General features: G+C 42.5%; 1 protein-coding gene across 1 annotated transcript; it reads right to left on the bottom strand.

Annotated features, from left to right (window-relative positions):
* Positions 1–575: 575 nt before the first annotated feature.
* On the bottom strand, positions 576–27,451 carry LIPH (lipase H). The gene is made up of 9 exons (XM_036084700.2): positions 27,086–27,451; positions 25,783–25,891; positions 20,543–20,644; positions 18,529–18,618; positions 15,136–15,303; positions 13,718–13,813; positions 11,707–11,818; positions 2,472–2,645; positions 576–1,250 (listed from the first exon to the last, which is right to left on the bottom strand). The coding sequence occupies exons 1-9, from the start codon at positions 27,371–27,373 to the stop codon at positions 1,163–1,165; spliced, it is 1,227 nt and encodes a 408-aa protein (XP_035940593.2). The 5' UTR covers positions 27,374–27,451; the 3' UTR covers positions 576–1,162.
* Positions 27,452–27,744: the final 293 nt, after the last annotated feature.

Here is a 27,744-nt window from a genome sequence, read left to right as displayed (position 1 = left end):
ACCGAGCGGCTGTTGTCACTCCAGATGCACTGAGCATACCCACTCCTGGGGCAGCCCAAGGATTTTTCAAACTGGAGCACACCGGTGTATGCTTTGAATTCACATGTTAGCAACACAAGTTATTTAGCATCATTCCAGAAGGTTAGCATTCATGACCTCCAACAGGTGGATCATAGATAGCGTATGTTCATTTTGCATCTATGTATTCTCTATAAATTTCCTTCAGATAAGCATGGATTGCATCAGTAACAAGGAAAAATGAACATTTCTGAAGGACTGCTTAAAGTGAGGGTTGCCTGGAAAGTGACCCTTCTTCACCTCAAGTGAAAACCAAGCTTTTTCTCTCCTACCTCTCACCGCATCCACGGTCACTGTGAGCGAGCCTGTCCTACCACCGCTTCGTCTGCCTTTCTTCCCTCGGGCGCTTACTGTCTAGTCCCAGCAGCTGCCCCCACCCCCGTGCTGTCCCTGTGTCCCCACTGCCTCCACGCACCAACCCACTTTAGAGCGGGGTGTGGCTTTCCTGTCTTCCCAGAGCAAACAGCTCAAGAGACAGGCTGCTGTTGAGGAGGACAAGCTCTCTTATTGTATATTACATCAGCCCTATCAAAATAAATAAAAGCATATTCACATTTATCAAACCACTCACGGATGTGGCACCGGGATTTCCAAGAACCATTCACAGACTTGCCCCCAAACCCACACGACAGCCCTGTGAGGTAGGTCAGGCTCCATTCCTTCCTATGTGCAAGGACCTGGAGGAGTTTGGCACAGGGAGTGCGGGGTCGAGTCCGAAGTGAGGTCTCCAGCCAGTCCTTCCCTTTCAGGTGCTTGACCAGCCACAGCGCTGAGCAGAGCTGCCCGAGTGACTGGCAGCAGAGCTGACAGGCCGGGACAAAGAGGCCCCAGGATGCAGCCAGACAGGCGCTGGGCTCTTGGGAGCCTGGCTATTTCTGACTTGCCCTACTTAGGGGCTCCCTTCCCAGGACCGTTCCATAATCCAAGGTCGTTTGACATTTTGCAATGTGACATCCATGGGACGCTGCTGGAAAAACACCCATAATTTTTTCTGCCTTGAGGAAAAGGTGAGGTGACGCTTTAAAAAAAAGCCTACAGTTGTAGCTTTCTTGACGTTACTGGTGCCCGAGTGTCCCAACAACAGTTACATCAGCAACTTGGGGCACAGGATGGGTTGGAAGACCGTCTCCATGTTCTCCATCAGCACAAGATCATACCGACACAACTGGGGCCTGCAAACACGAGACAGAATAGCCTTGTCAATCAAGTAGTAAACAGAGCCCGTTCTAGGAAAAGAAATCATATTCTGTCCTTAGGATCTAATATCGTGGAGCAATTATTTCTAATGTGATAGGAAAATGCTTATGGTAAATAAGCAGAGCAAGATCAGCAACAATAAGAAAGCAGGATGTAAGATGTTATTTGCCACCTAACTTCGTCTAGCTTTGTTTTTTTTTAAGATTTTATTTATTTATTTTCATCTAGGTTTAAAGCAATAATAGAAAGGAGATTAGAAAGAAATAACCCAAACTATTAACAACTGTTGCCTCTGAATAATGACATGATGGGTGATATCGTTCTGCTTCTTAACACCTTTGTACTTTCCAGGTTTTATGAAATCAACATGTATTCCTTTGATGATCAGAGAAAAAAAAGTATTAAAAAGTCCCATGGTTTTAAGATGTAATGACTGTCCTCTTAGAAGAAAGGTGTATTATGAAATGTTTTAGAGTACCCTAAACCTTCAGGAGAAAGGCAGTCATAAGCATAAATCACTGACTGCTCACAGCATTGTCCACCTCTGTCTTGTTGACAGATTGGATGCTAGGACTATATGTTGGAGTGGCATTAGTCGCAAAGCGCCCATGCCACCACAGCTTTGCTCTTTCTCCCCCAATTTGACTGTCCCCCCGTACACACACACACACACACACACAAACACAGTTGCTTATTTTTTCTGACCCAATTGAGAATAGGTTGCTTACCCCTTAATACTTCAATGTGTATTTCCTAAGAACAAGGACATTCTCTGTGCAGTTATCAAATTCATCATCGAGATAGTACTTTCATACTGTATCAATGGAATAAAATATTCGTTATTCTGTACCTTTTTTTATATGAGGCTCTGTGTTTGCCAAATTATATGAGGCTCTTTTCCACAACAAAAATACTTGCAAGCAGTGTGGGTGGAGTGATTAGGGAAGAATTATATAACTATAAGCGTGTAACATTATTTCTTTGGATTACTGGGCCATTTATCTTTAAGTGCCTACCAGTAAAATTCTCTTGAATTATGGGGCTACTGGCTTTCATCAAGTCTGTTTTTGGAAAACCCCTCCCCTCCTTCATTATAATGGATGAAGTCCTATTAAAACATCAGACCAAGCAGATTGGACAGGAACGGAGAAGGTCTTTGGAAAACAAGGGCTTGTCAAACCCTGCCAATGGCTCACCTCTCTGGATGGGCAAGTGACCTTAACTTCATGCGGAGAATCCTGAGCTTGTACTTGGGGCCTATAACAGATCCGGTAGAGAACACCAAGGAAATGTTCGCCACTTTATCCAAGTCTTGATTAAATCTTGCAAGCAGACTCACTTGGTGGTATTTCTGAAATACTGCAGGTTCACTGGAAGGAAGAGATAATAATTTTTAAGTGGATGTAGACTGCTAATGAAGCCTACAAATCACTCATAAGCAGGTAACCACTTGACCCCAAAGTTCTGCTGGGTTCCAAAGGACTGCGTAAGTGAAGCTTCTGGCCCCAGGAATGATGACATACTGTGGCACGAGAGAGGTATGCCTGCCTACCATACACCAGTTAGCATCCTCAGCTCTTGACATGTCTCCATTCCCCCGAAAGATTCTTCAAGATGAGTGTTATTCATTTTACAGACAAGGAAACAGATGCTTATAGAGCTTAAACTCCCCCAGGTCACAGGGCTTGTCTGCACCAGTGCAGGGACTCATACTCACTTCTGAGTTCAAAATTAGTCTTTCCATGAAACTGCATTGCTAGAAGCGTATTATATCATTAGCCCAGCTGGCTAACTAACTGAAAAGTTGTGCTTCAGCATCTGTTTTTTTCAGTCCTGCCTCTCAAATAAGAGAGCTAAATCCCAGGTTCCAATACTTTTTCCCAAGTGTGCAATGTTTCCTACAGTTGGAATCTCACATTGAGCCTAAGGTAAATCCACTGGGGAGGTTTAGCTGGGTCAATGTCCCTCTGGGGAGCTGGGGGAGGAGACTCCGGAGACCCTCCCTGGGCTCAGAAATGGGAGGCTTGCTCTAGAAATCAATCCTTAATTTGGAGGTGGGAATGGGGGCTGAGGGGGGGTGTGTCACCCCAGCCTCACTAGAATCATGTGTAAGTCCTGTGGAGAGCAAACATGCCACATGTAAAACTAATCTGAAAGGTCCCCAGATTTTAGTTTCTAAACACCATCCTCACTAAAACCTCCTTCTTCCAGGAGAAACGGCTGATTCCAGGGCTAGGTCAGGGAAAGTGCAAAGCGAGCCTGCAACAACTGTGTGCCTAAAAATGAGAAGTGCTCAAAGAATGGCGGGAGATGTTCCAGAGGATCTAGAATCACTTCACACTCATCCAGATGGCTACTATTCAAAAAAAAACAAAAACAAAAAACAAAAAACTGAAAATAAGTGTTGACGAGGAGATGGAGAAATCATGCACTGTTGCTAGGAATGGAAGGTGGTACGACCACAATGGCAAAGGGTCTGGGGTCTCTTTGAAGAAGGAAAAATAGAATTACCTCATGATCCAGCAATTCTACTTCTGGGAAAGCAAGGTCTTAAAAAGATATTTGCACACCCACGTTCATAGCAACATCATTCACAAGAGACAAGAGGTGGAAGCAACCCAAATGTCCATCAATGGCTGGATGGATAAACACCATGTGGTATCTACATACAATGGAATATTATTCAGCCATAAAAAGGAAGGAAATTCTGCCATATGCTACAACATGGATGGACCTTGAGGACATTATGCTAAATGAAATAAGCCAGTCACAAAAAGATAAATATTGTTGGACTCCATTTATATAAGACATCTAGAGTAATCAAAGTCATAGAAACAGAAAGTCGAATGGTAGTTACCAGAGGCTGGAGGAAGAAGGAAAAGGGAGCTATTGATCAATGGGCATAGAGTTTCAGTTTGCAAGATGAAAACGTTCTGGAGATTTATTTCACAATAATGTGGATATTCTTAACACTACTGAGCTGGACACTTAAAAATGATTAAGATAACAAATTTTACATTATGTGTCTTCATCATGATCAAAAATGCATTTTAAAAAAAGGGCACAGACCCAGTTTGAAGAGATTTCACTGGCCAGATTTGAGACAATTTAAATAAATAATGGTAGTAACTGAGTGTAAGTCCCCATTAACAAAATAAAAATCCATGAGTCCATCTTGATATAACCAACTAAAGGAATAAATAAATGGGGAGAAGAGAAAGCTTTTCCTAAAGGACGAATTAGAAAAATCACCATCTGGCAACCATCGTAGTAACAATTCAACCACAAAACATCAAAACTAGTGGGTAGAAGTTTGAGGAGTAATGGAACATTTACATGGTCTTGAAGTACCTCTGTGCAACATACTTATTAATACAAAGGAAAAACAGACCTTGATAGTGAAGAAACTTGGCAGAAACCACCTTAATGAACTGATCCACGTTCATGGAAAGTTGTGGGCTGCCTGATAGGGCACGCTGAGCCAAACACAACATCAATTCTTGCTAGAGATGCGTGATCTGAATGTAATCACGAGGAAGCATCAGACAAACCCAAACTGAAGACATTCTGAAAATAACTGACCTGTAAGTGTCAAAGTAAAGAAAGTCAAGGAAAGATGGAAGGTTCCAAGTGAGGACTAAAGAGACAGGATAACCAACTGCAGCCAGTGACCCCGAACTGGATCCCTCTCCGAGAACATCTGTGCAACCACGAGCATGCAGGGACTTCAAGAGGGGGTGATGCCACCAGCAGATGGCAAAACCCAGCGTGGGCAGACGGAAGGCAGGAGAGGGAAAAGCCTTCCTGCAGCTGAGAAGCCTGTCTACGAGTACAGGTGGAACCCGCTCTTCCACCTGGAGGGATGTCTGGAAAGACTGGGTGCGGCACTCCCCAAGGGATTGGGCTCATACCCGAATAAAGGGAATGACAGCCAGTGAGCTACAGATTATGACCGATGATAGGAGCCAGATGTTTGTTTCTGGTAGCACGGTGCACTAAACAGCCTGAAAACAACTCCTGGTGATGGCTACAATTCAAACAAAAACAAAACTAAAAACCCTCTAAATTGCACCGAAGGGGAAAGTGAAGAATACTGAGAAGGCTCAAAAATATGTGGAGGCAGAAATACTGAAATCACATCACCTTTTGTTGTCCTCTTGCGAAAGCTAGTAATGGGTTTTCTTTTTCATGGCCTTGCAGGGCAGTAGGACAGGGAACAAAGCCACTCAAGGAGGGGAGTTGAGGGCACCTGGGTGGCTCAGTCGTTAAGCGTCTGCCTTCAGCTCGGGTAATGATCTCAGGGTCCTGGGATCAAGTCCCGCAACGGGACTGAGCAGGGAGCCTGCTTCCCCCTCTCCCACCCCCCCTACTTGTGTTCCCTCTCTCGCTGTGTCTCTCTCTGTCAAATAAATAAATAAAATCTTAAAAAAAAAAAAAAAGGTGGGGAGTTGAATGGGAGACTCCGGGGAGGGGTGAACTAAAAATGAATTCTAAGTAAACAACCCTCCTACCTCCTCAGGGGCAGAAACAATCTCTATCAAAATCCCGGCTGCCTTATTTTTTTTTTCCAGAGACTGACAAACTAATTTAAAATCCATATGGAAATTCAAGAGACCCAGAATAGTCAAACAACTTTGAAAAGGACCAAACTTGGGGTGCCTGGGTGGCTCAGTCAATTAAGCATCTGACTCTTGATTTCACCTCAGGTCACGATGTCAGGGTCCTGAGATCAAGCCCCACGGTGGACTCCATGCCTGGCGTGGAGGCTGCTTAGGACTGTCTCTCTCCCTCTGCCCACCACACCCCCTGCCCAGCATGCACTCTCTCTCTCTCTAAATAAAAAAGAAAGGAAAAAGACCAAATTTGGGGGATTCATACTTCCTGATTTCAAAATTTGTTAGAAAGCTTCAATAATGCTATAGTGAGCTACATGACACTGTGGTACTTGCATTAGGATAAATACATAGATCGATAGAAGAAAATTCAGAGTGCAGAAATAAACCTTTCCGTTGACTGTCAATTGATTTAGGCAAGGGTGTCAAGACAGTCACAGAGAAAGAATAGGTTTTTCAATAAAGGGTGCTGTGACAACTGGATATCCACAGGCAAAGGAATGAAGTCGGACCCCCTACCTCACTCTACATGCGAAAATGAACTCAAAATGAATCAAAGACCTAAATGTGAGGCCTAAAACTATAAGGACTTGTGCCAGAGTATTTACAGAACTCTTGCAACTCAACAATAAAAAGATAAATAACCCAATTTTAAAGTGAGTGAGGCACACAAAAACCTGCACCCAGATGTTTCTAGCAGCATTATTCAGAATTATCAAGACTTGGAAGTAGCCAAGATTCTTTCAGTAGAAGAACGGATAAATAAACTGTAGTACATCCAGACAACGGAGTATTATTCCGTGCTAAAAGGAAATCAGCTAGTAAGCTATGGAAATACATGAAGAAAACTTAAAGCCCATTACTAAGTGAAAGAAGCCACTCTGGAAAGGTTACATACTGTATGAGTCCAACTACATGACATTCTGGAAAAGGCAAAACTGTGGAGACAGTACAAAGACCAGTGGTTCCCAAAGGTTAAAGGGAAGAGATGGATACAATAGGCAGAACACAGAAGATTTTTAGGATTATAGGATCTACTCCATGATCTTATAATGGTAGATAAATGTCATTATACTTTGGCAAAACCCACAGAATGTACACCACCAACAGTGAACCCTAATGTAAACTATGGACTTTGGGTGATGATAATGTGTCAGTCTTAACAGGTGTACCACTCTATTATCCAGACTTTGATAGTCGGGGAGGCTGTGTGTATGGGGCCAAGAGTGTATATGGGAAATCTCTGCACTTCTGTTCAATTTTGGGAATCTAAAACTGCTCTAAAAAATGAAGTCTATTGAAAAGGGAAAAAATGAGTAAAGGACCCGAATAGACATTTCTCAAAAAAAGATATAGAATTGGCCAGTAAGCACATGAAAGAAACTCAAAGTTATTAATCATTTGGGAATTACAAGTCAAAACCATAATGAGATATAACATAATGCCCACTAGAATGGCTACAATAAGGAAGACAGACATGCCTGTGATATATACAGAAAACGTGAAACATACACACAAAGGAATATTATTCAGCCTTTATAAAACAAGAGAAATCCTGTCTCATGCTGCAACCTGGATGAACCTTGATATTATGCTAGGTGAAATAAGCCAACCACAAAAAGATGAATATTGTGTGATTCCACTTATATGAGTGGAATCTAAAGTAGTCAAATTCGTAGAAACATTAGGATGGTGCTCGCTAGGGGCTAGGGGGTGGGGGGAAATGGGAGTTGTTATTTAACGGGTATAGAGTCTCAGTTTTGCAAGATGAGAAAGTTCTGGAGGTCTGTTTCACAACAATGTGAACTATACTTAACACTACTAAACTCAGAAATGATTAAGATGGTAAATTTTATGTTCTGTATTTTTTAATCACAATGCAAAAGAAAAAAATTTTAAACAGGTATTAACAGTGTTGGCAAGGATGTAGAGAAATTAGAAGTCTTACACATGGCTGGTGGGAATGTAAAATGGTGCAGCTGCTTTGGAAAACAATTTGGCAGTTCCTGAAAATGTGAAATACATGGTTATCATACGATAACCAGCAATTCCACTTGTAGGTATATACCCAAGATAAATGAAAACGTATGTCTACACAGAAACTTGTACACATATGTTTGTAGCCAAAAAAGTTGAAACAACCCAAATGTCCATCAACTGACAAAAGGATAAATAAAATGTGGTATGTGTGAAGAGTGGCACAGTGGGAGTGAGCTGGGCCCATAACCCAGAGGTCAGTGGATCGAAATACAATGGGTCTATCCATACCACGGAGTATTATTTGGCCATAAAAAAATGAAGTACTGATACATGCTATCAAATCTTGAAGACATTATGCTAAGCAAAAAAAAAAAAAAAACCCAGACACAAAAAGGCCACATACTGTATGATTTCATTTATGTGACACACCCAGAATGTGGAAATCTATAGAGATAGAAAGCAGATGAGTGGTTGACAGGAGCTGGAGAGGAAGGAGGAATGAGGAATTACTAATAGGTATGGGGTTGCTTTTTGAGTTTTTAAGGTTTTTTTTTTTTAAGATTATTTATTTATTTAACAAAGAGCACAAGCAAGGGAGTGGCGGGGTGGGGGTGGGGAAGGAAGCAGGCTCTCTGCTGAGCAAGGAGCCTGATACAGGGCTCAACTGAAATGAGCCACCCAGGTGCCCCTGGGGTTGCTATTTGAGATGATAAAAATGTTCTGGAATTAGATGATAGTAATGTTTGTCCATTTTGTGAATATACTAAAAACCACTGAAATGTAAACTTTAAAAGGGTGAATTTTATGGTATGTGAATTATATCTTAACTTTTAAAAAAGGTTTAAAAATAAAAAAAGCAATACATCCAAGACATGGATACAGGGAGAGTCACCAGGCAGATAGTATCTTTGAATGTGACTCCATTTGTACCCATAGTCTGGTAAGACTGAATAAACCCAGGGCACATTCTCTGATATTATTTTCCCTTTCTTAAACTATAAAAACACTAAATACTAAAAACTAAAAGTTTACCTTGCAAAAAAGAGAAAAGTAGACATAATCTCACCATGGAATAGAACAACCATTTTCTTTTTTCCCGTATATTCTCTGATTGGTGATGACTCTTTCACAAACATGACTAAACTAAGAATGACTAAACGTGAATAGAACAGAGATGTTAAGGTCTCTCTCTTAATCAAGAAAAAACCCTTCACATTTAGAAAGGCCTACTTGGGAGAAATTTACTACAGAAAATTAAAATTTCTAAGACATGTAAAGCCAATATGTAACCAGTTATTGGCATGAATAACCAAATTTTGTTAAGTGAGCATTTCTCATTATAGGACTGCATAATTTCCCCTGCTATTTCTTAGAATCTCCAGATGAGGTCTCTGCCTAGCTTCCTTACTGAAGATCACAGCCTATAAACTGCCTGTCGCTGGTTATTCAAGATGCGCCCCCCAGCGGTGCCCTCCCTGAAAATGCAGCCCTACTGGGTTTGGGGACATCTGAGCCTCCGTTTCCTTATATATAAAATACAGATAGTAATACCACCTCACAGGTTTTAGTGTGACTTGCATTAGCCAGCGTGTGTAATGTGCCTAGTTCAATAAACAAAGGCTGTTATTATTATGATCCCAGGATGTCTTAAAAAAAAGTCACCTCCAGACCACCAACACACACCTTTTCTATTCATCTACACAGTGAAGCCATAGGCAATTGCCAGTTTCAGATGACATTCCAGTTGGTTCTCTATGAGTGAAGCCAACAGACAACCCAAGTGCCTAGTAGATAATAGGACCCCCCAAAAATGTTTCCTGAGTAAATGAATAAAATGAGCCTTAAATTTCTTTGCTTAAAGGTTTTGAGTTATTTTCCCCCTTTTCCTGATTATAAATTAATGGATGAAAACAATTAACTATTTTTAAACTATATATATATATATATATATATACACAACTGCATATAAAAGTAAAAGAGAAAGTAAAGAGAAGCTGAAAAAAGAAAAGTAAAGAGAAGCTTAAAAAAGCACTCATATTCCTACCACTAAGGGACAATCTAACATATTAGACATATTTCTTTTTCAGTTTTTTGGCATTGTTGAACTAATTTTATACTTTATATAATTTGATATCCTGCATTTTCCACTTCGCACATTATAAGCACTTCATTTAATATAGTTTCATAAATGAACGTATAAATAATATTATATGAGAATATTTAATTAACCATTTCCCCATCATTGGATTTTTAGGGTGTTTCCAATTTTCTATTGCAAATTACATTTTCTGAGTTTCAGAAACATACATATATATGTTTATATATATGTATGAGCTCACAAAAAATTGAAATGTGTGTGGGGGTGGGTGCCTTTAGGTGTGGGATTGTTGGGATGGGGCATTTGCATGTTTATGTTACATATTTTATGCTATATATTTCTTTTTTTTAAATTTATTTGTCAGAGAGAGAGAGAGCACAAGGAGGGGGAGCGGCAGGCAGAGGGAGAAGCAGGCTCCCCACTGAGAAGGGAGCCCAATGCAGGACTCGATCCCAGGACCCTGGGATCATGACCTCAACCGATTGAGCCACCCAGGCGCCCCTTTATGCTATGTATTTATTTACTGTTTAAATCCTTTATAGCAGGGGCGCCTGGGTGGCTCAGTTGTTAAGCATCTGCCTTCGGCTCAGGTCATGATTCCAGGGTCCTGGGATCGAGCCCCACGTCGGGCTCCCTGCTTGGCAGAAAGCCTGCTTCTCCCTCTCCCACTCCCACTCCCCCTGCTTCTGTTCCCTCTCTCGCTGTGTCTCTCTCTGTCAAATAAATAAATAAAATCTTAAAAAAAAAAAAAATCCTTTATAGCAAGCAAGGATGACTTTTGTAATTAAATGTTTTTTAAAAATGAAGCAGAAGAGGGAGGAAGGGAGGGAAGAGTGAGAGAGGGAGGAAAGAAGGAAGTGAGGGAAGAAGGAAGGAAGGGAAGGAGGGGGGTAAGGAAGGGAGGGAGGAAAGAGGAAAAGAAAATAAATCTCTGTACCACTTTCATTTGTAAAGAGCCTAGAAGATCAAGAGCCCCAAGAAGCGATTGCTCCCTACCCTACGACCCAGCAATTGCACTACTGGGTTTTTACCCCAAAGATACAAATGTAGTGACCCAAAGGGGCACCTGCACCCCAGTGTTTATAGCAGCAATGTCCACAATAGCCAAACTATGGAAAGAGCACAGATGTCCATCAACAGATGAATGGATAAAGAAGATGTGGTATATACATACAGTGGAATATTATGCAGCCCTCAAAAAAATGAAATCTTGCCATTTGCAATGACGTGGATGGAACTAGAGGGTATTATACTAAGCAAAGTAAGTCAATCAGAGAAAGACAATTATCATATGATCTCACTCATATGTGGAATTTGAGAAGGCAGAGGATCATAGGGGAAGGGAGGGAAAAATGAAACAAGACGAAACCAGAGAGGGAGACAAACCATAAGAGACTCTTAATCTCAGGAAACAAACTGAGGGTTGCTGGAATGGAGGGGGGTGGGAGGGATGGGGTGGCTGGGTGATGGACACTGGGGAGGGTATATGCTATGGTGAGCGCTGTGAATTGTGTAAGACTGATGAATCACAGTCCTGTACCCCTGAAACAAATAATACATTATATGTTAATAAAAAAATATGTATCTATCTATATATAAAAGCAGCAATTACTCCCTTAAATCTTTTGTAGAACAAAGACAAGTACAAACCCATAAATAAGAAAGTCAGTATATTTGGGATTTAATTTCTCTGTGCAAAAAGGGAGAGAGCAAACTGCAAACCATCCCAGCCCAACTTACTGATTGATTTTGGATTCTGTGATGTTTCCATCTCTGTCTCTCAATTTGATTGTAATGGACCCTCTTCTTATGCTCTTGTTCCAAGTTATAATATCCACAAAGTAATGATATACTGCAAAACAAGGAGAGAGCACAGTAAGAGAGGGACACTCTCAACTGCTCCCCTGAAAGGTCAATTCCTAGAAACCCAACCTCCCTCATAACTTGAGTCTCTTGTTCTCTTCCTCCCTAGTTTCTCTGCAAAGATCTAAGGCAGCATTTTCTAATATTCCTTTCCATTCTTTTTGGTAAAGATGGCCTGGGTGATGGCAGGATTCAGTGGTCTCCAGTTGTCATGTTTAGGCATCACAGTTGGACTGGTGTTCCCACCTTACTGACTGAGGTATCATGGTCTACTGCTGACTATGATTGGTTCACCGCAATCCCTGCCCTCTTAGACAAAACCAACCAGGCGGCCATGTAGAGACTCTCCAGAGCTGATAAGGTCTTCCATAATCTGGGCCATGCCCACCAGCCCCCCTCATGTCTTCCCCAGTCATGCCATATCTAACCTGCACTGCCAGGCTGTCTCTTGCTCCTGGGCCTTCTCCCCACTTGGACACTCTGACTTTGCCCCCTTTGCCAGCTCATCCTTCAAGTTTCGGCTTAATGTCCCTTCCTCCAGGAGGCCTTCACTGACCCTCAGACTAAGTCAGGTTTCCCTCTTAGAATTCTTATCATGCTCGGGTATTCTCCCATCATTAGTCAGCACACTTACCTATATTTACAAAATGCAAGAGAAAAAAGTGATAATCAAAAAAGTGGTAACTATATGGGTGTATCTAAGCAAATATTGCCTGAGTAATGTCTTATGCAGTTAAAAAAATAAAGCTAAAATATACTATAGGAGTAGCTGGGAAGGGATGCCTCTTTGTAACCCTGGCAGTGGTACCATATGCGCTTGGTGTGTTCCTACTGAACCAGTGAGAGTGCATGATGTGTTCAGAGAATTCTTCTTCCTCCCCACTCTTTGCTTCCCAAGGTCAATGATGCTTTGGGAAGATGGGGATCCCACCATGATAGCCAGATTGGCTATCTCTTGATCAGACTTGCAAAGAAGGGGACAGAGGCTCAGGGAGATGTTGGTCCCATGAAGGAATAAGGTTAGCCCTAGAGTTGCCATTTCATGGCCCCTTATTACTCGGGCACTTGCCTCACTTGGACCGGGCAGACAGCAAACCCTGGGCTGCCATGCATAGCTCCAAAGGAGGAGGGAAACCCACTGATCTGCAACCTCTTTTATTAGGGTTGCTCCTAAGAAAAGTGAAAAGGGGAACAAGATTGCAAGACATGCCCAGGAAAATCCCTACTTGATTCCCAGGGCATCTAATCATCTGTTGCCCCATTTAGCCCCCATCTGGAATACCCAAGCCCTCAATGTCTTTAGAAGGTCATCACAATTGCTTTGGAGCTGACCCAGAGATGTGGCTGTAACCTGATTTTACCTAGCGGCGATCTCAGGTCTTTGGGGAGTTAAGCAAATTTTCTGGAAGATCTTAGTGATTAGAATGGCTCACAGGGGACACCTGGCTGGCTCAGTCAGTAGACCATGCAACTCTTGATCTTGGGGTCATGAGTTCAAGCCCCACATGAGGTGTAGAGTTTACTTTAAATATATATATGTATATTTTTATAAATATACATATATTTATATAAAAAAAAGAATAACCATCCAGTGAAGCTAACAGTCATGATTTGTTGAGATTTAATCCCTGTAACCCAGAAGATAGGCATTGTTATCCCTATTTCACCTAGCAGGACACTGAGACTCAGAGAGGTTAAATGTCTTGACCAAGGTCACAGAGCTACTATGTGTTAGAGTCAGGACTCGACCCAACTCCTTCCAGCTCCAAAGTCCACACTCCACCATGGCCTTCATTTGCCAAGAGGTAGCCAGGAAGCTGAGGCTCAGCCATTTTAAAAAAAAAAGGAGGGAGTTGGGCCAAAGCAAACAACCACATCCACCACTCACTGCAGTATGGTTCCTCCTCGGCTGTGTCAAAGAACGCTTTAGTCATAGGAGGGTCTTTCCGCTTTAAATACTCTTTCCAATTATCAGCATAATAGCCTGTAAAGCAAGTTGGAAAAATGTAACATTAACATGTATTATATAAGTGTCAAAGTAGCTGGGAAGGTAGTGAGTGAAGTGAATTTGACCACCCACACCACCAAGACAACCTCCCTCTTCCACCCACCCCCTACGGGGAGGACCTCCAGAGCCACCAGCGCATGCCTCCCCTGCATCCACCATACCTTGCTTGCTACCCTATCCCTCAGAGCTGGGACTTGCAAAATGACCCCACAGTGGCTCTCCCCCATTTTTACTGACATTATATCACCCTGGTTCTTAGTAGCACACTAGTTCTCTCACACACTGGGTAGACTAAGAATAGCGCTGACATTTTTCAGTAATACATTCATTTTATAGATTAAAACAGATTCAGGTTTATACCTAAAATAGCATCACTCTTGCCAAGCATTGTGCTTTCTTGAAGAACTACAATGAGGCCCCTAAATTGCACAGAACCTGAGCTTGCCATGACTATGTCAACAAGCAGGGGACTCTTCTCCTTCATGTCTGCGCCTGCAGGAATGAGGCTGAGTGCTATCAGTGAGGTCTCTCTCTCTCTCCTGTCCCCACCCCTAGAGAATGGCCTTCACATGCTGACTTGACTGATCCGGAATGGGAACATGAGTAATTTTTAAAAGCTCCCTAGAGCTTTCCAATTAACTTAGGCACAATCTAGGTTGAAAACCCCTTGTGTCTAGCATGCCCTGATATTAACATGGGTTTTTCTGGGTTTTTCCTTTGAACAATTAGAAAATTCTCATGATCTTCCAGTTTCAAAGTCCTCGTCTGGAATATTTCTACCAATCCTTAGCAAATATGCAAGCAGCCTCCACAGTATATCTGTGACCCCCACTCCACCCTGCACACGCACATAAGAGTCAGGGTTCAGTGTGAGGGCATTTACAGACACAGTTTGTTGGAAGGAGTCATTTGACAGGAGAGTCTGGGCCCACTGTGACTCTCCCCCAGCGGAGAGGTTGCGTGCATGAAGAGGATGTTTCTGTCCCCAGGGGAGCTGGCTATGTAAGGTGACTATGCCCTGGGTGGGCTTGGAAACTCAATTGTAACTTTCTTTTTTATGCTAGCGTGTCCAGGGAGGTTGCACTGCCCTCTAGATGAAATCGTATACAAATGGCTTTTCTAACACATGAGTAGGAGGTCCCAGAGGACTTCACTGAACAAATTGGCTGGAAAAAGCTAAGTAAAATTTTCTTTAAACCACGTAACTTTCAGGCCCATTTTTAGAGAGTAAAATGGTGCTAGGATTCTACCAAAAATGAACTCTTTGTGAATCAAAGGGGAAAACTGCTTGGACTTACCCAGGAGGGGACAGGACTCCTTTTGCGGTATACCACAGTGGATACACTTGCCGTTTCTATAATCCCGGTAGGAGTCACAGGGATACGCGGTGATAGAACAGTTCTCTCTCAGAGAAGAAAGGTACAGGTACACAGACCTCTGGTGGTCACACTTAAAATACCGCAATCCTTGATTGTAAAAGGAAGGATCAAAGAGGAGAGCAGTTGCAGCATTTAACTATAGCGCATCACACGGTATATACACGCACGATTCATCATCTGTCTCCTATAGGCCAGGCACTGTGCTAACAGCTTCAATGTATTTTATTCCACTGAATCCTTATAAAAACCCATAGATCAGGATTCATGCTGGCACGTGGCAGGATAAAAGAAGATAGACATGATTATCCCCATTTTACGCAGCAGGACACTGAGACTCAGAGAGCTTAAATGACTTGACCAAGGTCACACAGGTATTATGTGGTAGAATCAGTATTCAACCTATGTCCTTCCTTTGTCATTGAAAAGGAAGAGAAAAATCCAATGATAGTTTCTCCAGAGATTTTCAGCAGAAGGCAAGCACATTGAAACTAGTGGACAGAGAAAGAAGGTATTGAGGATTACTCCCAAGGAGGGGAGGCAGAGGAGACAGCTTTTTAAAAGAATGGGGGATGCTTCCACCCTGGGGACACAAGGGAACAGGACAGTCAAGACTGACCTTGTAAACTAAAATGAGGAGAGATAGAATGGCTCCCTCAGGTGAGAACTTAATCTAAGTAAAAAGGCACATTTAGGTCACCTTTAAGAGGTGAGGGTTTATAGGTAGGGAGATTTTCAGAATAGAAGCATGAGGGGTGATCATAGGGAGTCGGCAAGAGATAAACGTAAGGATTCTCTAGTTTTTTGTTTTTTTAAAGATTGTATTTATTTGACAGAGAGACACAGCGAGAGAGGGAACACAAGCAGGGAGGAGTGGGAGAGGGAGAAGCAGGCTTCCCGCGGAGCAGGGAGCCTGATGCGGGCCTTGATCCCAGGACCCTGGGACCATGACCTGAGCTGAAGGCAGACGCTTAATGACTGAGCCACCCAGGCACCCCAAGGATTCTCTAGTATTTTTGAGAACCATGGAAAAGTTAGCAAGTTTGCCTGGACCTTGTACTCAATTAACAAGGCTCCATGACAGCTCCAGAATGTTCTCACGCCAAGGTGGGGGCTGACCTGGCAGAGACCTAAGGGGTTCTCTAACAGGCGTACACAGGGCATTCATGAGAGAAGCCCAGAGGTAGGGGTTCCATTTCCGCTACAGGGTGAAGGGTGAAGTAAGAGAGAATGAACAATGGGAAGTGGCACTGCAAGCTATGAATGGGCAAGAAGAGGTGAGGCAAGCCTCCAGTTAATTCCTAGCGGGTGCCACGCAGTGCAATGGTGAGAGAGGAAAGCTGCAAGGTGAGGAGATGGCATCAGGAGGGTTGGACATGATGAAGCACCACAGCACACAGCACTGAAAGGTTGTTGGAAGGTGGATGGGTCCGATGATGAAGTAAGTCATTCAGAAAAGGGAGCGGGGTCCCAAAGATGGGTAAACAAAGGAGGTGAGGATCTGAGTAGGAAACAGTGAACCCCAGGAAAAGAGGAGTTATGATTATGAGTTCGTGGCTTGGAGAGGCATTGAGTGCTGGAATCAGACCCATGTTTCCTCTTCCCTCTGAGTCCACTTATGCCCATAGAGGAGATCAGTGAAGGACAGAAATAAACTGGGGCAAGAGAAGAGAAGCATGGGTTGGCATGGGGCCAAGCTGGACTGGACTAAATCTGACAGGTCAGTATTGACTTATTGTTCCTGGAACTTCCACTTGCAGAAACAATGACATTGATAACAATACAGAGAATGTCCTTTATAAACAAGGCACATTATCTTTGGCTCCTGAGAGGTAGTTACGCTACACTACAAGGACAGAATTTGAGCATGCACCATTTATGGTACAATATGGTAGACCCTACTAATGCCATTTCATCTGGATCATTTCCAAACACCATGTCATTCCCAAGGGGCTGTATACAACTACCATTTTGTAACAAGATCATCTTTTTCTAGAATCATATCCTTGATTATTTAACTTTCTCTAGCAATGGTGAAATACATATTCAGAGCACTTAAGGATGGGTTTTTTTTATTCTGTCCCCCACATTACTTTTATGTTGCCCTCTAACTACCCATTTTTTGTTTTGTGAGTTTTTTCTCATTATAAAATAACAAATGCTCATTTAGAGAATACAACAGGAAATGATGATGCAAAAATCACCTAGAAGTCCAATATCCACAGTTTACCACTAATAATTATTTGCAGCATTTATGTTTAGTCTTTTCTTCTATACTTAACACATGTACAAATACACATTTAAAAAAAACAAATGGGCATCATACTGTATAGTTTTGTGTCTTTCACACTTAATATCCTATTGTAAGCATTTTCATTAATCTGAAAATATGACTTTTTAACAATTATATTCCTTTATGTGGGCATACCATAGTTATTTAACCATTTTCCATGTTGGATATTTAGACTATTTCTAAAAATTTAGCTATTATAAATAATGCTGTGTCAGGTATCTTTGCACTTTGATTTTTGTCTACCTTTTCCATTACTTCTCTAGGAGAGATTCCTAGATATGGAATTTCTAGATCAAGCACACACCTTTTCAAGAGAGAGAAATAATTCATAATAGCTTTTAATCATATGGTTATGGTTATTTTTTAAAATTTATTTTTTTAACTAAGTATAATTAACATAGTGTTATATTGGTTTCAGATGTACAATACAGTGATTCAGCAATTCTATACATTACTCAGTGCTCATCATGATAAGTGTACTCTTAATCCCCTTGACCTATTTCACCTGTCCCCCCACCCACCTCCTCTCTGGTAGCCATCAGTTTGTTCTCTATAGTTAAGAGTCTGTTCTTCGTCTCTTTTTTCTTTGTTCGTTTGTTTTGTTTCTTAAATTCCACATTTGAGTGAAATCATGTGGTATTTGTCTTTCTCTGACTAATTTCACTTAGCATAATACCCTCTAGTTCCATTTATGTTGTGGCAAATGATTTGATGCATTCCTTTTTATGGCTGAGCAATATTACATTGTATAAATATACCACATCTTCTTTATCCATTCATCTATCAATGGATACTTGGGTTGCTTCCATATCTAGGCTATTGTAAATAATGCTGCAATGGGTCTTTTTTAAAGTAGTATATTTGAATAATAATTTTTAAGATATAATTTATATTTATACTATCTCTATCTTCTCAAATGATTTGTTTTCTATTAAAAACTATTATCCAGAGAATAAGATCAGATTTTTAAAATATGCCTTTTAAAACCACTACTGTACAATATGTAAAGTATCTGCACTTACCTCCCAATATTGTTTTGGGACAACCGGGTTGATCCAATCCTCCATTTGGGTAGAAGTCTATGTTTCCTAATGGCTCCTTGTAGCCCAGTGCTAAAGGAGAATACATTAGGCTTTTATTTTTGAACTTTTCACATTGCATAGTTCACTTGCTCGAAGGATATAGGCAGGGACTGTGGTGTTGTTGTTGTTATACTTATTTAAATATTTTGCCCAAAGTTACCCAGCTAATTGGTTAGAAAGAATTGTAGATTGATTTAATAATTGCTTATTCTCTTTAACCTTGTAACCACAAAACAATCAGTAAAATGCTTGATTTAAATGATTATTTGTACACATATACATATAGAGTGCATCACTGCAATAATAAGAGCTATTACATATTGAGAACCTACATGTGTCTGTGGGCATGGGACTAGGTGTTATATATACTTGTCCTCTAATTTTCACCATGTCTAAAAAAGTAGCCATTGGTAAATTCAGATGAAGTAAGTTACAGATGATGACACCGAGGTTCAGAGATTTACTGAACAAAATGACACCACTAGAAAGGACAGAACCTGGGATCTGAGCCTCCCTCTGCCTGACTGCAAAGCTTATTCTCTTTCCTCAAAATTCACTCTCTCTCCAAGAATAAAAAATAAATCACTCCATTCCATCAAGCATTAAAATGGCATTGAGGTACTGCACTTAAGGAAGGTAATACTTTGCAAACTACATAGTATGAATGCAGCCATTTCACAGAGACATTTCCTCTAAGGCCAACAATTGCTGAATATCACACCGGAGAACCTGTGATAGGTGGTCAAGGGTTTTTCTTTTTCTTTTTTTTTCAAAGATGGCAGTTTCTTTCTTTCTTTCTTTCTTTCTTTCTTTCTTTCTTTCTTTTCTTTTTTTTCTTTCTTTCTTTCTTTCTTTCTTTCTTTCTTTCTTCTTTCTTTCTTTCTTTCTTTCTTCTTTCTTTCTTTCTTTCTTTAGATTTTATTTATTTATTTAGGGACAGGGAATGAGGGGTAGGGGAGGAGCAGAGCAGAGGGAGAAGGACAAGCAGACTCTGCACTGAGCATGGAGCCAGATGGGGGGCTCGATCCCCTGACCTGAGATCATCACCTGAGCTGAAATCAAGAGTCGGATGCTTAACAGACCCAGCCACCCAGGCGCCCCCGATTAAGGGTTTTTCAGGTGGTTGTATCACAAAGAGGGTGTATTATTAAAGACTACTCTGCTCTGTTTCCTCAACCCTCCGCAGGTTCCTACTCTGGCTCTTCTCCCAGACACCTGGATATAAAGACCCATCTTTAACATCACCCCAACCCCCATATCATGTACCCAACCCCTCATACAAAATCAGCCCCATAAAAGACATAAATGGCCAAGAAGAGCCACAGAGAGCTGGAGAACTATAGATGGCTCAGAATTCTCTCCATAGAGACACAATACTTGAACATATCTTTCAGCTTACGAAAATAAAACATAAATCATACATCCAAAGCCCGCTGCATATATGGAAACATTTCTCCACATGGTGTGCAAATCAGCCTGCACTTGATTGGTCAAGATGATCACCTTAAAAATAAGAAATGTTGGGCGCCTGGGTGGCTCAGTTGGTTAAGCGACTGCCTTCGGCTCAGGTCATGATCCTGGAGTCCCGGGATCGAGTCCCGCATCGGGCTCCCTGCTCGGCAGGGAGCCTGCTTCTCCCTCTGACCCTCCCCCCTCTCATGCTCTCTGTCTCTCATTCTCTCTCTCAAATAAATAAATAAAATCTTTAAAAAAAAAAAAAAAAAAAAATAAGAAATGTTGATGGGAAAAGCACCTCCGCTCCAGCAAGACATCTTGGATGCCTACATTAAACCAGTGTCCCTTCAGTATTTCGGTGGATTTGGAACCCTGCCCTGCAGGAAAAGAGGGAATCTGGAGGAACCTGATCCACCCCTGCATGATGATCCCCTCAGGGGGAGACTCTTTAGGAGCGTGGGAGGGGGTACTCACTGACCCACAAGGACAGAACTGTTACCGTCAATGTCGGAATGGATGACGTCAACGAACTGTGCATCACCAGGATCTAATCTGTCCTCAGGAGGTCTCCCATTGAATAAAGGGCCCGCAGGGTCGAGACCTGGAAAGGAAACAGAGTTGGCTTGGCAGCCCCACGCCATGAGTCACCGGCAGCCCGGCTTTTGATCCCTCCGCATGAGGATGGCAAACTGGCTGCGGGGCACTCTCGGGTGGGCAAGCACTCACATTCTCATCTTGCTTTGTCAGGCACCTTTCCACAGCCCTGTAGCCTTTTCCCACAGAAGAGATGGCTATCCTGGCAGTGTCCCCTGGAAATGGCATCCAGACCCCATTAGGAGCTGTATCTGGTGCAGGGCTCAACAGCAGGGAATGCACACAGGGGGACCAGGGCATGGGGATAAACTGGTTCCTCAGGAAAAAAGCGCCTGAGGGTACATATAAAAAGCAGATGCTATGCTTATGCTTATTGCATCTTAAATGATCCAGAAACCTCCCTCAACCTTTCCTTCTTGTTATTAATAAAACTCCTTTACAGTGTCAGTTTTTATTCATATATACTTGCTCATATGATCCACATCACAAGCCTGTTGGGAGGCTGAGTAGCTATTATTCCCATTTTACAGATGCAGGAAGCGAGGTTCCGGGAGATCAAGTGTCTTAACAAGAGCCGCAGCCTCACAATGCAATGACCTCTCTCTGTCGAGCTCTTGGTTTCACTGCCAAACCCAGTGGAAAAGCGTGAAACTCACTGGTCAGGCCAGGTATCATGGAGGGAGTTCCTGCAGAACTAACCCACCCCCTAAATGCCTGAGCTGATTTCTTGCCCTTGGTCAATGCGAGCTGGGCATTCCTAACCATCAGCTGGAAAAACAAAGAGTGCAGCTCTGGTGAAGTAACCACAAACTAAAAACTTTAAAAACAACAGTCAACAACGAACCACCAGAGGTTCCCAAAGGCCCTGCTTACTAGCAACCTACCTGGAGTGAAGAAGGTTCCAAGGGATGTCTCAGAGTCCTGACTCTATGAAAGTCATTTTAAATGTCATCTTCCATCCCCTGGTGTTAGATATAAAATCCAAGAGATGGCATTCTTGCCTGACTTCCCTGGTTCTGGCTTCAATCTTTCTATTTCTCCTCTCCCAACTCTCTTGCTTCCTTGAGGCTTGTCTTGATCTGCCTCCCTTCTTTATCTTTCTCTTCCCCACCCCTCTAGCTTTTCTTCTTCCATTTGCTCTCCACTGAAACTGATGTGGGTGGAGATGGACCAACACCCAGACACCCAGGTCCACAGGACATTCTCAACACAGCAAGAGAAACTCATGACCTTAGAAAGAGTTTGCTAAGGAAACCCCCTTCCCCCCATAAGATAGCAGCACTTTTGGTCTAAGAAAAGGAATAGTGAGAGCCCCAGTTTATAGCAGCCTCCAGATCCACGGCAGAGAAATCCGCAGAGAAATCAGTTTGAATGAACGAACATTCAAACCACAGCAATTTTGAGAGTGATGAAGGTGCTACTGAGAATTAGGACAGAAGGCACAAATGGAGACGGGGATAGGAAGTTTGGATATATCATCACCTTGGTGACAATTCATAGCAAATAACTGGCCTACAATGTCAGCCAAAAATCACAGTTACAGTGCCCTAAAAAGCTATATATTTTGTGTGGACAGAGACCACTGGAGTCAGAGAGATGTGACTTGGGGCTGCAAACCTACCACCCACCAGCTAGATGACCTCAGGTGGGTTACTTTACTTCTCTGAACCTCAGTTTTTTTTTTAATCTGCAAAATGGAGGTAGAATTAACAGCTACTTCAGAAGACTTATAAAAGGACTCCTGGATCTGAATCCAGAACATTTTGAGATGACTGTAGAATAGAAACACAGTGGGAAAATGGAGCTCTTTCTTATTGCTCAAAGATCACCAGAAGTGTCTAGATGGTGCTCATTGACTTTTATTACAGCATTAACCAATCTGAGAATTTGAAGAAAGCTCTACATCTCTCCCCAGACAGACAGACATCCAACATAAACCTCTCTGCAGACAGACAGACATCCAACATAGACCCCTCCACAGACAGACATCTGATACTTTGTGCGCGGTTTCAGGGGCCTCCTTTTCCCATCCCCAACTTCACCGTGAACTCTCCAAGTGAGCTACATATATAATTTTAAAATTTCTAGAAGCCAATTTAAAAAGTAAATAGAAATAAGAAGAATTAATTTAATAATACACTGTATTTAACCCTGTTTATTTAACCTGGCATATCCAGAATATTATCATTTCAACATGTAATCAATATAAAAAATTTGAGGTTTCTTAATATCACTTTTTTAACCTAGTCTTTGAAATCCAGTGTGTGTCTTGTACTGACAGAACATCTCAATTTGTATTAGCCACATTTCAAGTGCTCAGTGGCTACATGTAGCTAGTGGCTACTGGATTGGACAGCATAGCTCCAAGGTCATTTCTCAAAGTATGGTGTTCAGACCACCTGAATCTTCTGCTTAAAGGTAGACTCCTGGACCCCAACCCCAGACTGCTGGTTCAGGAGGTTGGTATTGTAACCAGCACCCCTAAGGGGATTTTGACACACCCTTAAGTTTGAGAAGCAAAGGCAATGTATTATCAAGTGATGTAGGTACTTGGAATATTTTAAAATCCACTTAAGGTCCACCATCTTGTGTTAAAGAAGTTAATGAGAAATAGGGGACGCCTGGCTGGCTTGGTCAGTAGAGCACACGACTCTTAATCTCAGGGTCATGAGTTCAAGAGCCACGTTGGGCAGGGAGCCTATTCAAAATTAAAAACAACAACAACAACAACAACATTAAAAAGTTAATGAGAGGGGTGCCTGGGTGGCTCAGGCGTTAAGCGTCTGCCTTCGGCTCAGGTCATGATCCCAGGGTCCTGGGATCGAGCCCCGCATCGGGCTCCCTGCTCAGCGGGAAGCCTGCTTCTCCCTCTCCCACTCCCCCTGCTTGTGTTCCCTCTCTCGCTGTGTCTTGCTCTGCCAAATACATAAATAAAATCTTAAAAAAAAAAAGTTAATGAGAAATAAAACCAGGAGAGGTGCCCAGAGAGAAAAAGCAAAAGGAAGGGCAGATGAAAGGAGAGATATGGAGGAAATGAAGCAGCCATTATGGTCTAGCTAATTAACAAGCAGAACCATCCAATGTGGGGGAGTTGGGTGTGAATTGTGTCTCCAGGCAACAGGCCCAATTCCTACTCCACAATCCAGTGAGGCCAGTCAGAAAAGGTGGTGGAAGGTGAGCAGAGAAGGGAAACGCTTCACTCCGAAGCTGCTCTGGGGGACAGCTGAGATTGACTGTGGGGATCAGAGAGGATAAGGCATCTGGAGAACGTGCGGAAGTCAGGGGAGCCAGAAAATTGAGCTGTGAACCATTAGTGGTACCCAGGCCCAGAATGGAAGGCAGGCTGGCTTGGGGACTTCCCATCCATGGTCAGAAACCAGGTTACACCGCACTCACATTCATAGTAGTGGTGGGAACAGGTTTGCTGGGAGCAAAATGGGGCGTGAGACAGAATGAGGCAGTGGTGGGCTGGAGTCTGCTAGGGCAAGCACTAGACTATAGACTTTGCTCATCTCTTCCCAAACTTTGTGACTGGGGATGACAGGTTGGCAGCTTGAAATCAGCACTGGTGAGCATATTCAAACCATGGAGATCAGGAAACACTACAAATCAGGACTATGGGGGTGGGGCAGGGTGGGGAGAGCTGTGCGGGTTCTTAACGCACCACTGGGGAAAGTCCCACCCGCCAGAAGAGCTCCCAACAGATAAGGGATACAAGCAGATTCAAGCTATCTATCCTTTGATCCCATAAAGGAAATGAAACATGCTCTCTCTTTCTCTCTCACTCTGTCTCTCAAATACATTATTTACAGTTCTTAGGAGAAACAAAGTAAATACCATACATACATACATTATTCATGTATTTGAGAGAGAGAGAGAGAACGATTGCGGGGAAGGGCAGAGGGACAAGCAGACTCCCCGCGGAGCAGGGAGCCTGATGGCGGGGCTCGATCCCAGGACCCCGGGATCATGACCTGAGCCGAAGGCAGACGCTTCACCGACCGAGCCACCCAGGCGCCCCAGGAAATGAAACTTTTTAGAAAGGACATGTTGCTTTCTAAAAAATAAAAATAATCATGTTAAAAACTTAAAAAGAACTCTGCCTCCCTAGAAAGCAGGTAAATAAAATGAGGGTGGCCTTGGCCACTTTCACTAATGTGAAAGTGAGAAAAAAAGAACCAGGAAAAACAAAACAAGTAGCGGGCTAGAGGAGACACCAGTGATGTGTGTGTGAGAGAAAGAGAGAGCATGGGAATGGCCTGCTCAGGGTACCAGTCAAGTAGCACATTCAGAGATGTGACGCTAAAAGTTTACCTCACTAATACAATTGGCTTGAATCTCTCCTTCCTCTGTTCACTTCTACCCTCCAGATTCCCTAGATTGAGAACAGCTCTCTCTGTGTGAGGATGGATTCTGGGAAGGGTATGAATTGGGGGGACAAGCCTTGAGCCTCTGAAACAGAAAGCCTCCCTCAGCCTGTCCTCTGTGGCTGTGGAAAAGTTACCTGAGCAGTAGGCAAGAGAACCCAGCAAGGGGGCCTTTGTTTGGGGTTTCACCTGCTGTATTTCTGAGTTTTCATTCAGCTTGGTCCTGAAAGCTGATATTCAGAGGGTAAAACCCCACTATCAAAATTCCTATCTCATCTTTCTATCATGAGACTCCAGCTGTGTCTGGGGATGGAAACATATTAGGTATGTGGCTCAGGCTATCTTAGATTAAGTGAAAGGAAGATGGCTATCTGTTTGGAGGGCACAGATCAAATCCCCAAAGGCCACAGCTGTATTTTCTCACCAGAAGAGAAATAGTTACCACCAATCTTTTCTATGGCATATACAATTTACAAAGTGCTTTTTTATTAAATATATTTTTATATTATATATTTTTAAATTTATTATTTTTTAATTTTATTTATATATTTTTATATTATATATTTTATATCATTTACAAAGTGTATTTTACTAAGTAATAACCTGTGGTCAGTATTATCATGGTCTCTCCTTTGCACAAGAGGACACACACTCAGAGGGGTTAAGTAATTAGAAGAGCTGGCCTTGAACCCAAGGACGTGGATTGCCTGCATCATGTTCCCTCAGTGAACATCCCACCCAGGCTGACTAACCTGTGCCCATTCACAGGAAGCCTTACCTGTAATTCTCCCCAGCTGCCCATTGTACATCTTTCCAACAAACCCGGCTATGTGGGCTCCTAGACTTACTCCAATCATATAAATGTCGTCAAGAGAAGCTCCTTGTACCTGGAATTTCAAGAGGTCCATCATTATAAATTGTGAGGGGCCGAGGAGTTGACAACACTTAGAGAAATTTCCTCAACTTGACTTCGGAAACAGTTCTTGGGAGAAACATTTCTAAGCAACTTACATCTATGAGCTCACTTAAATGTCACAACAACCCCACGAAGTAAATACCATTCTTTTGATTATACAGAAGAGGAAACTGAGGCCCAGAGTCAAAGTAACCTGCCCAGTATCAGGCAGGTGGGGAGGGGCAGAGCAGGAGTCAAACCAGTCTGTTCAACGCAAAGCCTGGGCCTTAACCTTTATGCCATGGTCTCCATCGATGCTTCTGCTAGAAATCAAGCTTGGACATCTCTAATTCCCTCCCAGTTGAGGAAAAGGGCAATGAAACATTTTGGTGAACTCCTTTATCTTCATGCTGGCTCAGTTAATGAAGTCACCAGGGACAGAGAAGGAAGGAAAGGAAAGGAAGGAGTGGGGGTGGGGACAACACTGACTGCAGTCAGCTGGGACAGCCTGTGGTGAGTCATGTTAATATTATTCACTCTCCCAGGGCTGTGGCTTAAGTGGGGAGCTTTTGTGAAAATTCTGTTGCCCCTGGCCTACAGTGGCCACCAGGCCTGATTCTCTCTGAGGTAGTTTTGATATAAAGTCACTTTTTTTGGTTGTTTTGAGTCCTCTAAAAACATAAATCATACACAAAAATCTCTCATCAGACCACGTGTATCAGTTTTGGCTGTGGATAATCAGGTCGGTAAACTTTAGGCATTTCTAGGAAAGGGAATAGCTCGAGAAGATGAGGAAACTCTACACAGTGAAGCCAGAACCCCCCCCAGACAGAACCTCTCTTACCCATAAGACACCTTTATGTGAATTAGAAAAAGATGTCCCTTCCTGAGGACACTTAACTGGGAAAACATCATAATAAATATATAGATCTACAATGTGTACCATAACATTGGTGCTCCCTTAGATGGGTGCCCTGTGCAGTGCACAACTTGCACAACCATACCTATGGGCCTTCCCTCCAGCTGTGCTCTCTACCTTCCCTGAGACTTAGTTGGGTTTTCAAAATAGTCCCTCTTGGTTTTATCTTTTTATCTTTTAAAACCAAGATATTTCTTGGTTTTAAATCTCCAGACAACAGGCCAGTTTTAATTTGGCTCTGAATCATATAAGAGAATTCTCTCTTACCAACATCTGGTCGATAAATCCCTTCAAGACTATTGCTACTTTTCTGGTCTTACTAGAGGCATGGTTGTATATTACAGTTGTAGCTCCTCGATTCCAATCAACAACAACCACATTCATGTCTTCTACATCGAGCAAACCCTGTACTAAGTCCTCCATCCAAACTGGAGCGGAGCCTGTAGGCCTGAATCCATGGACAATGAAGGTGGTTTTCTTGGTCACATTCAAGTTCCCCAAAACTGTGGAGTTGATCACTTGTGCACAGGTCCGGTTTCTTCTTGCGTAGAGCATCAACTTCACATTTAGTCCTGTACCAACCACTGCACTGTGAAAGCTCAGTCTGGTGAATGAAGGACATGTTTCATCTGTGTCTGAAAATAAAAATTAGATGGCATCATGACGGTTCTTTCCTTAGTTGGGGGTCAAGCAAGAGTGCTGCCCTACATTCACTGGCCTTCTTTCTGTGCTTCACAGCACCCAGCAGGAGACTGGATCTAGTTGAATGAAGTTGCAAAGTCATACCTGATTCAGCATAACTAAGCAGTGACTTTTTTTTTCACCAGGAAAACCAGTTTTCCAAATCTTACTCTCCTCCAAGATCTAACCCAAGTCACCTCGATGAAACCTACTCCAACTCTCCCAGCTTTAAATACTGTCTTTCA

The sequence above is a fragment of the Halichoerus grypus genome, chromosome 1 (genome assembly GCF_964656455.1).
Source record: "Halichoerus grypus chromosome 1, mHalGry1.hap1.1, whole genome shotgun sequence".
NCBI classification, from domain to species: Eukaryota; Metazoa; Chordata; class Mammalia; order Carnivora; family Phocidae; genus Halichoerus; species Halichoerus grypus.
The sequence above is the reverse complement of the archived record's forward strand: the minus strand, read 5'-3'. Positions and strand labels throughout refer to the sequence as shown.

Bases quoted from the DNA above. Each gene is read 5' to 3' on its own strand.
- LIPH (XM_036084700.2), bottom strand. From the start codon at position 27,373: ATGCTCTACGCAAGAAGAAACCGGACCTGTGCACAAGTGATCAACTCC. The intron at 13,814-15,135 runs GTAAGTCCAAGC...CTTGCTTTACAG, and splicing joins GGAGTCCTGTCCCCTCCTGG to GCTATTATGCTGATAATTGG. The intron at 1,251-2,471 runs GTGAGCCATTGG...TCGTGTTTGCAG, and splicing joins TCACTTGCCCATCCAGAGAG to GCCCCAGTTGTGTCGGTATG.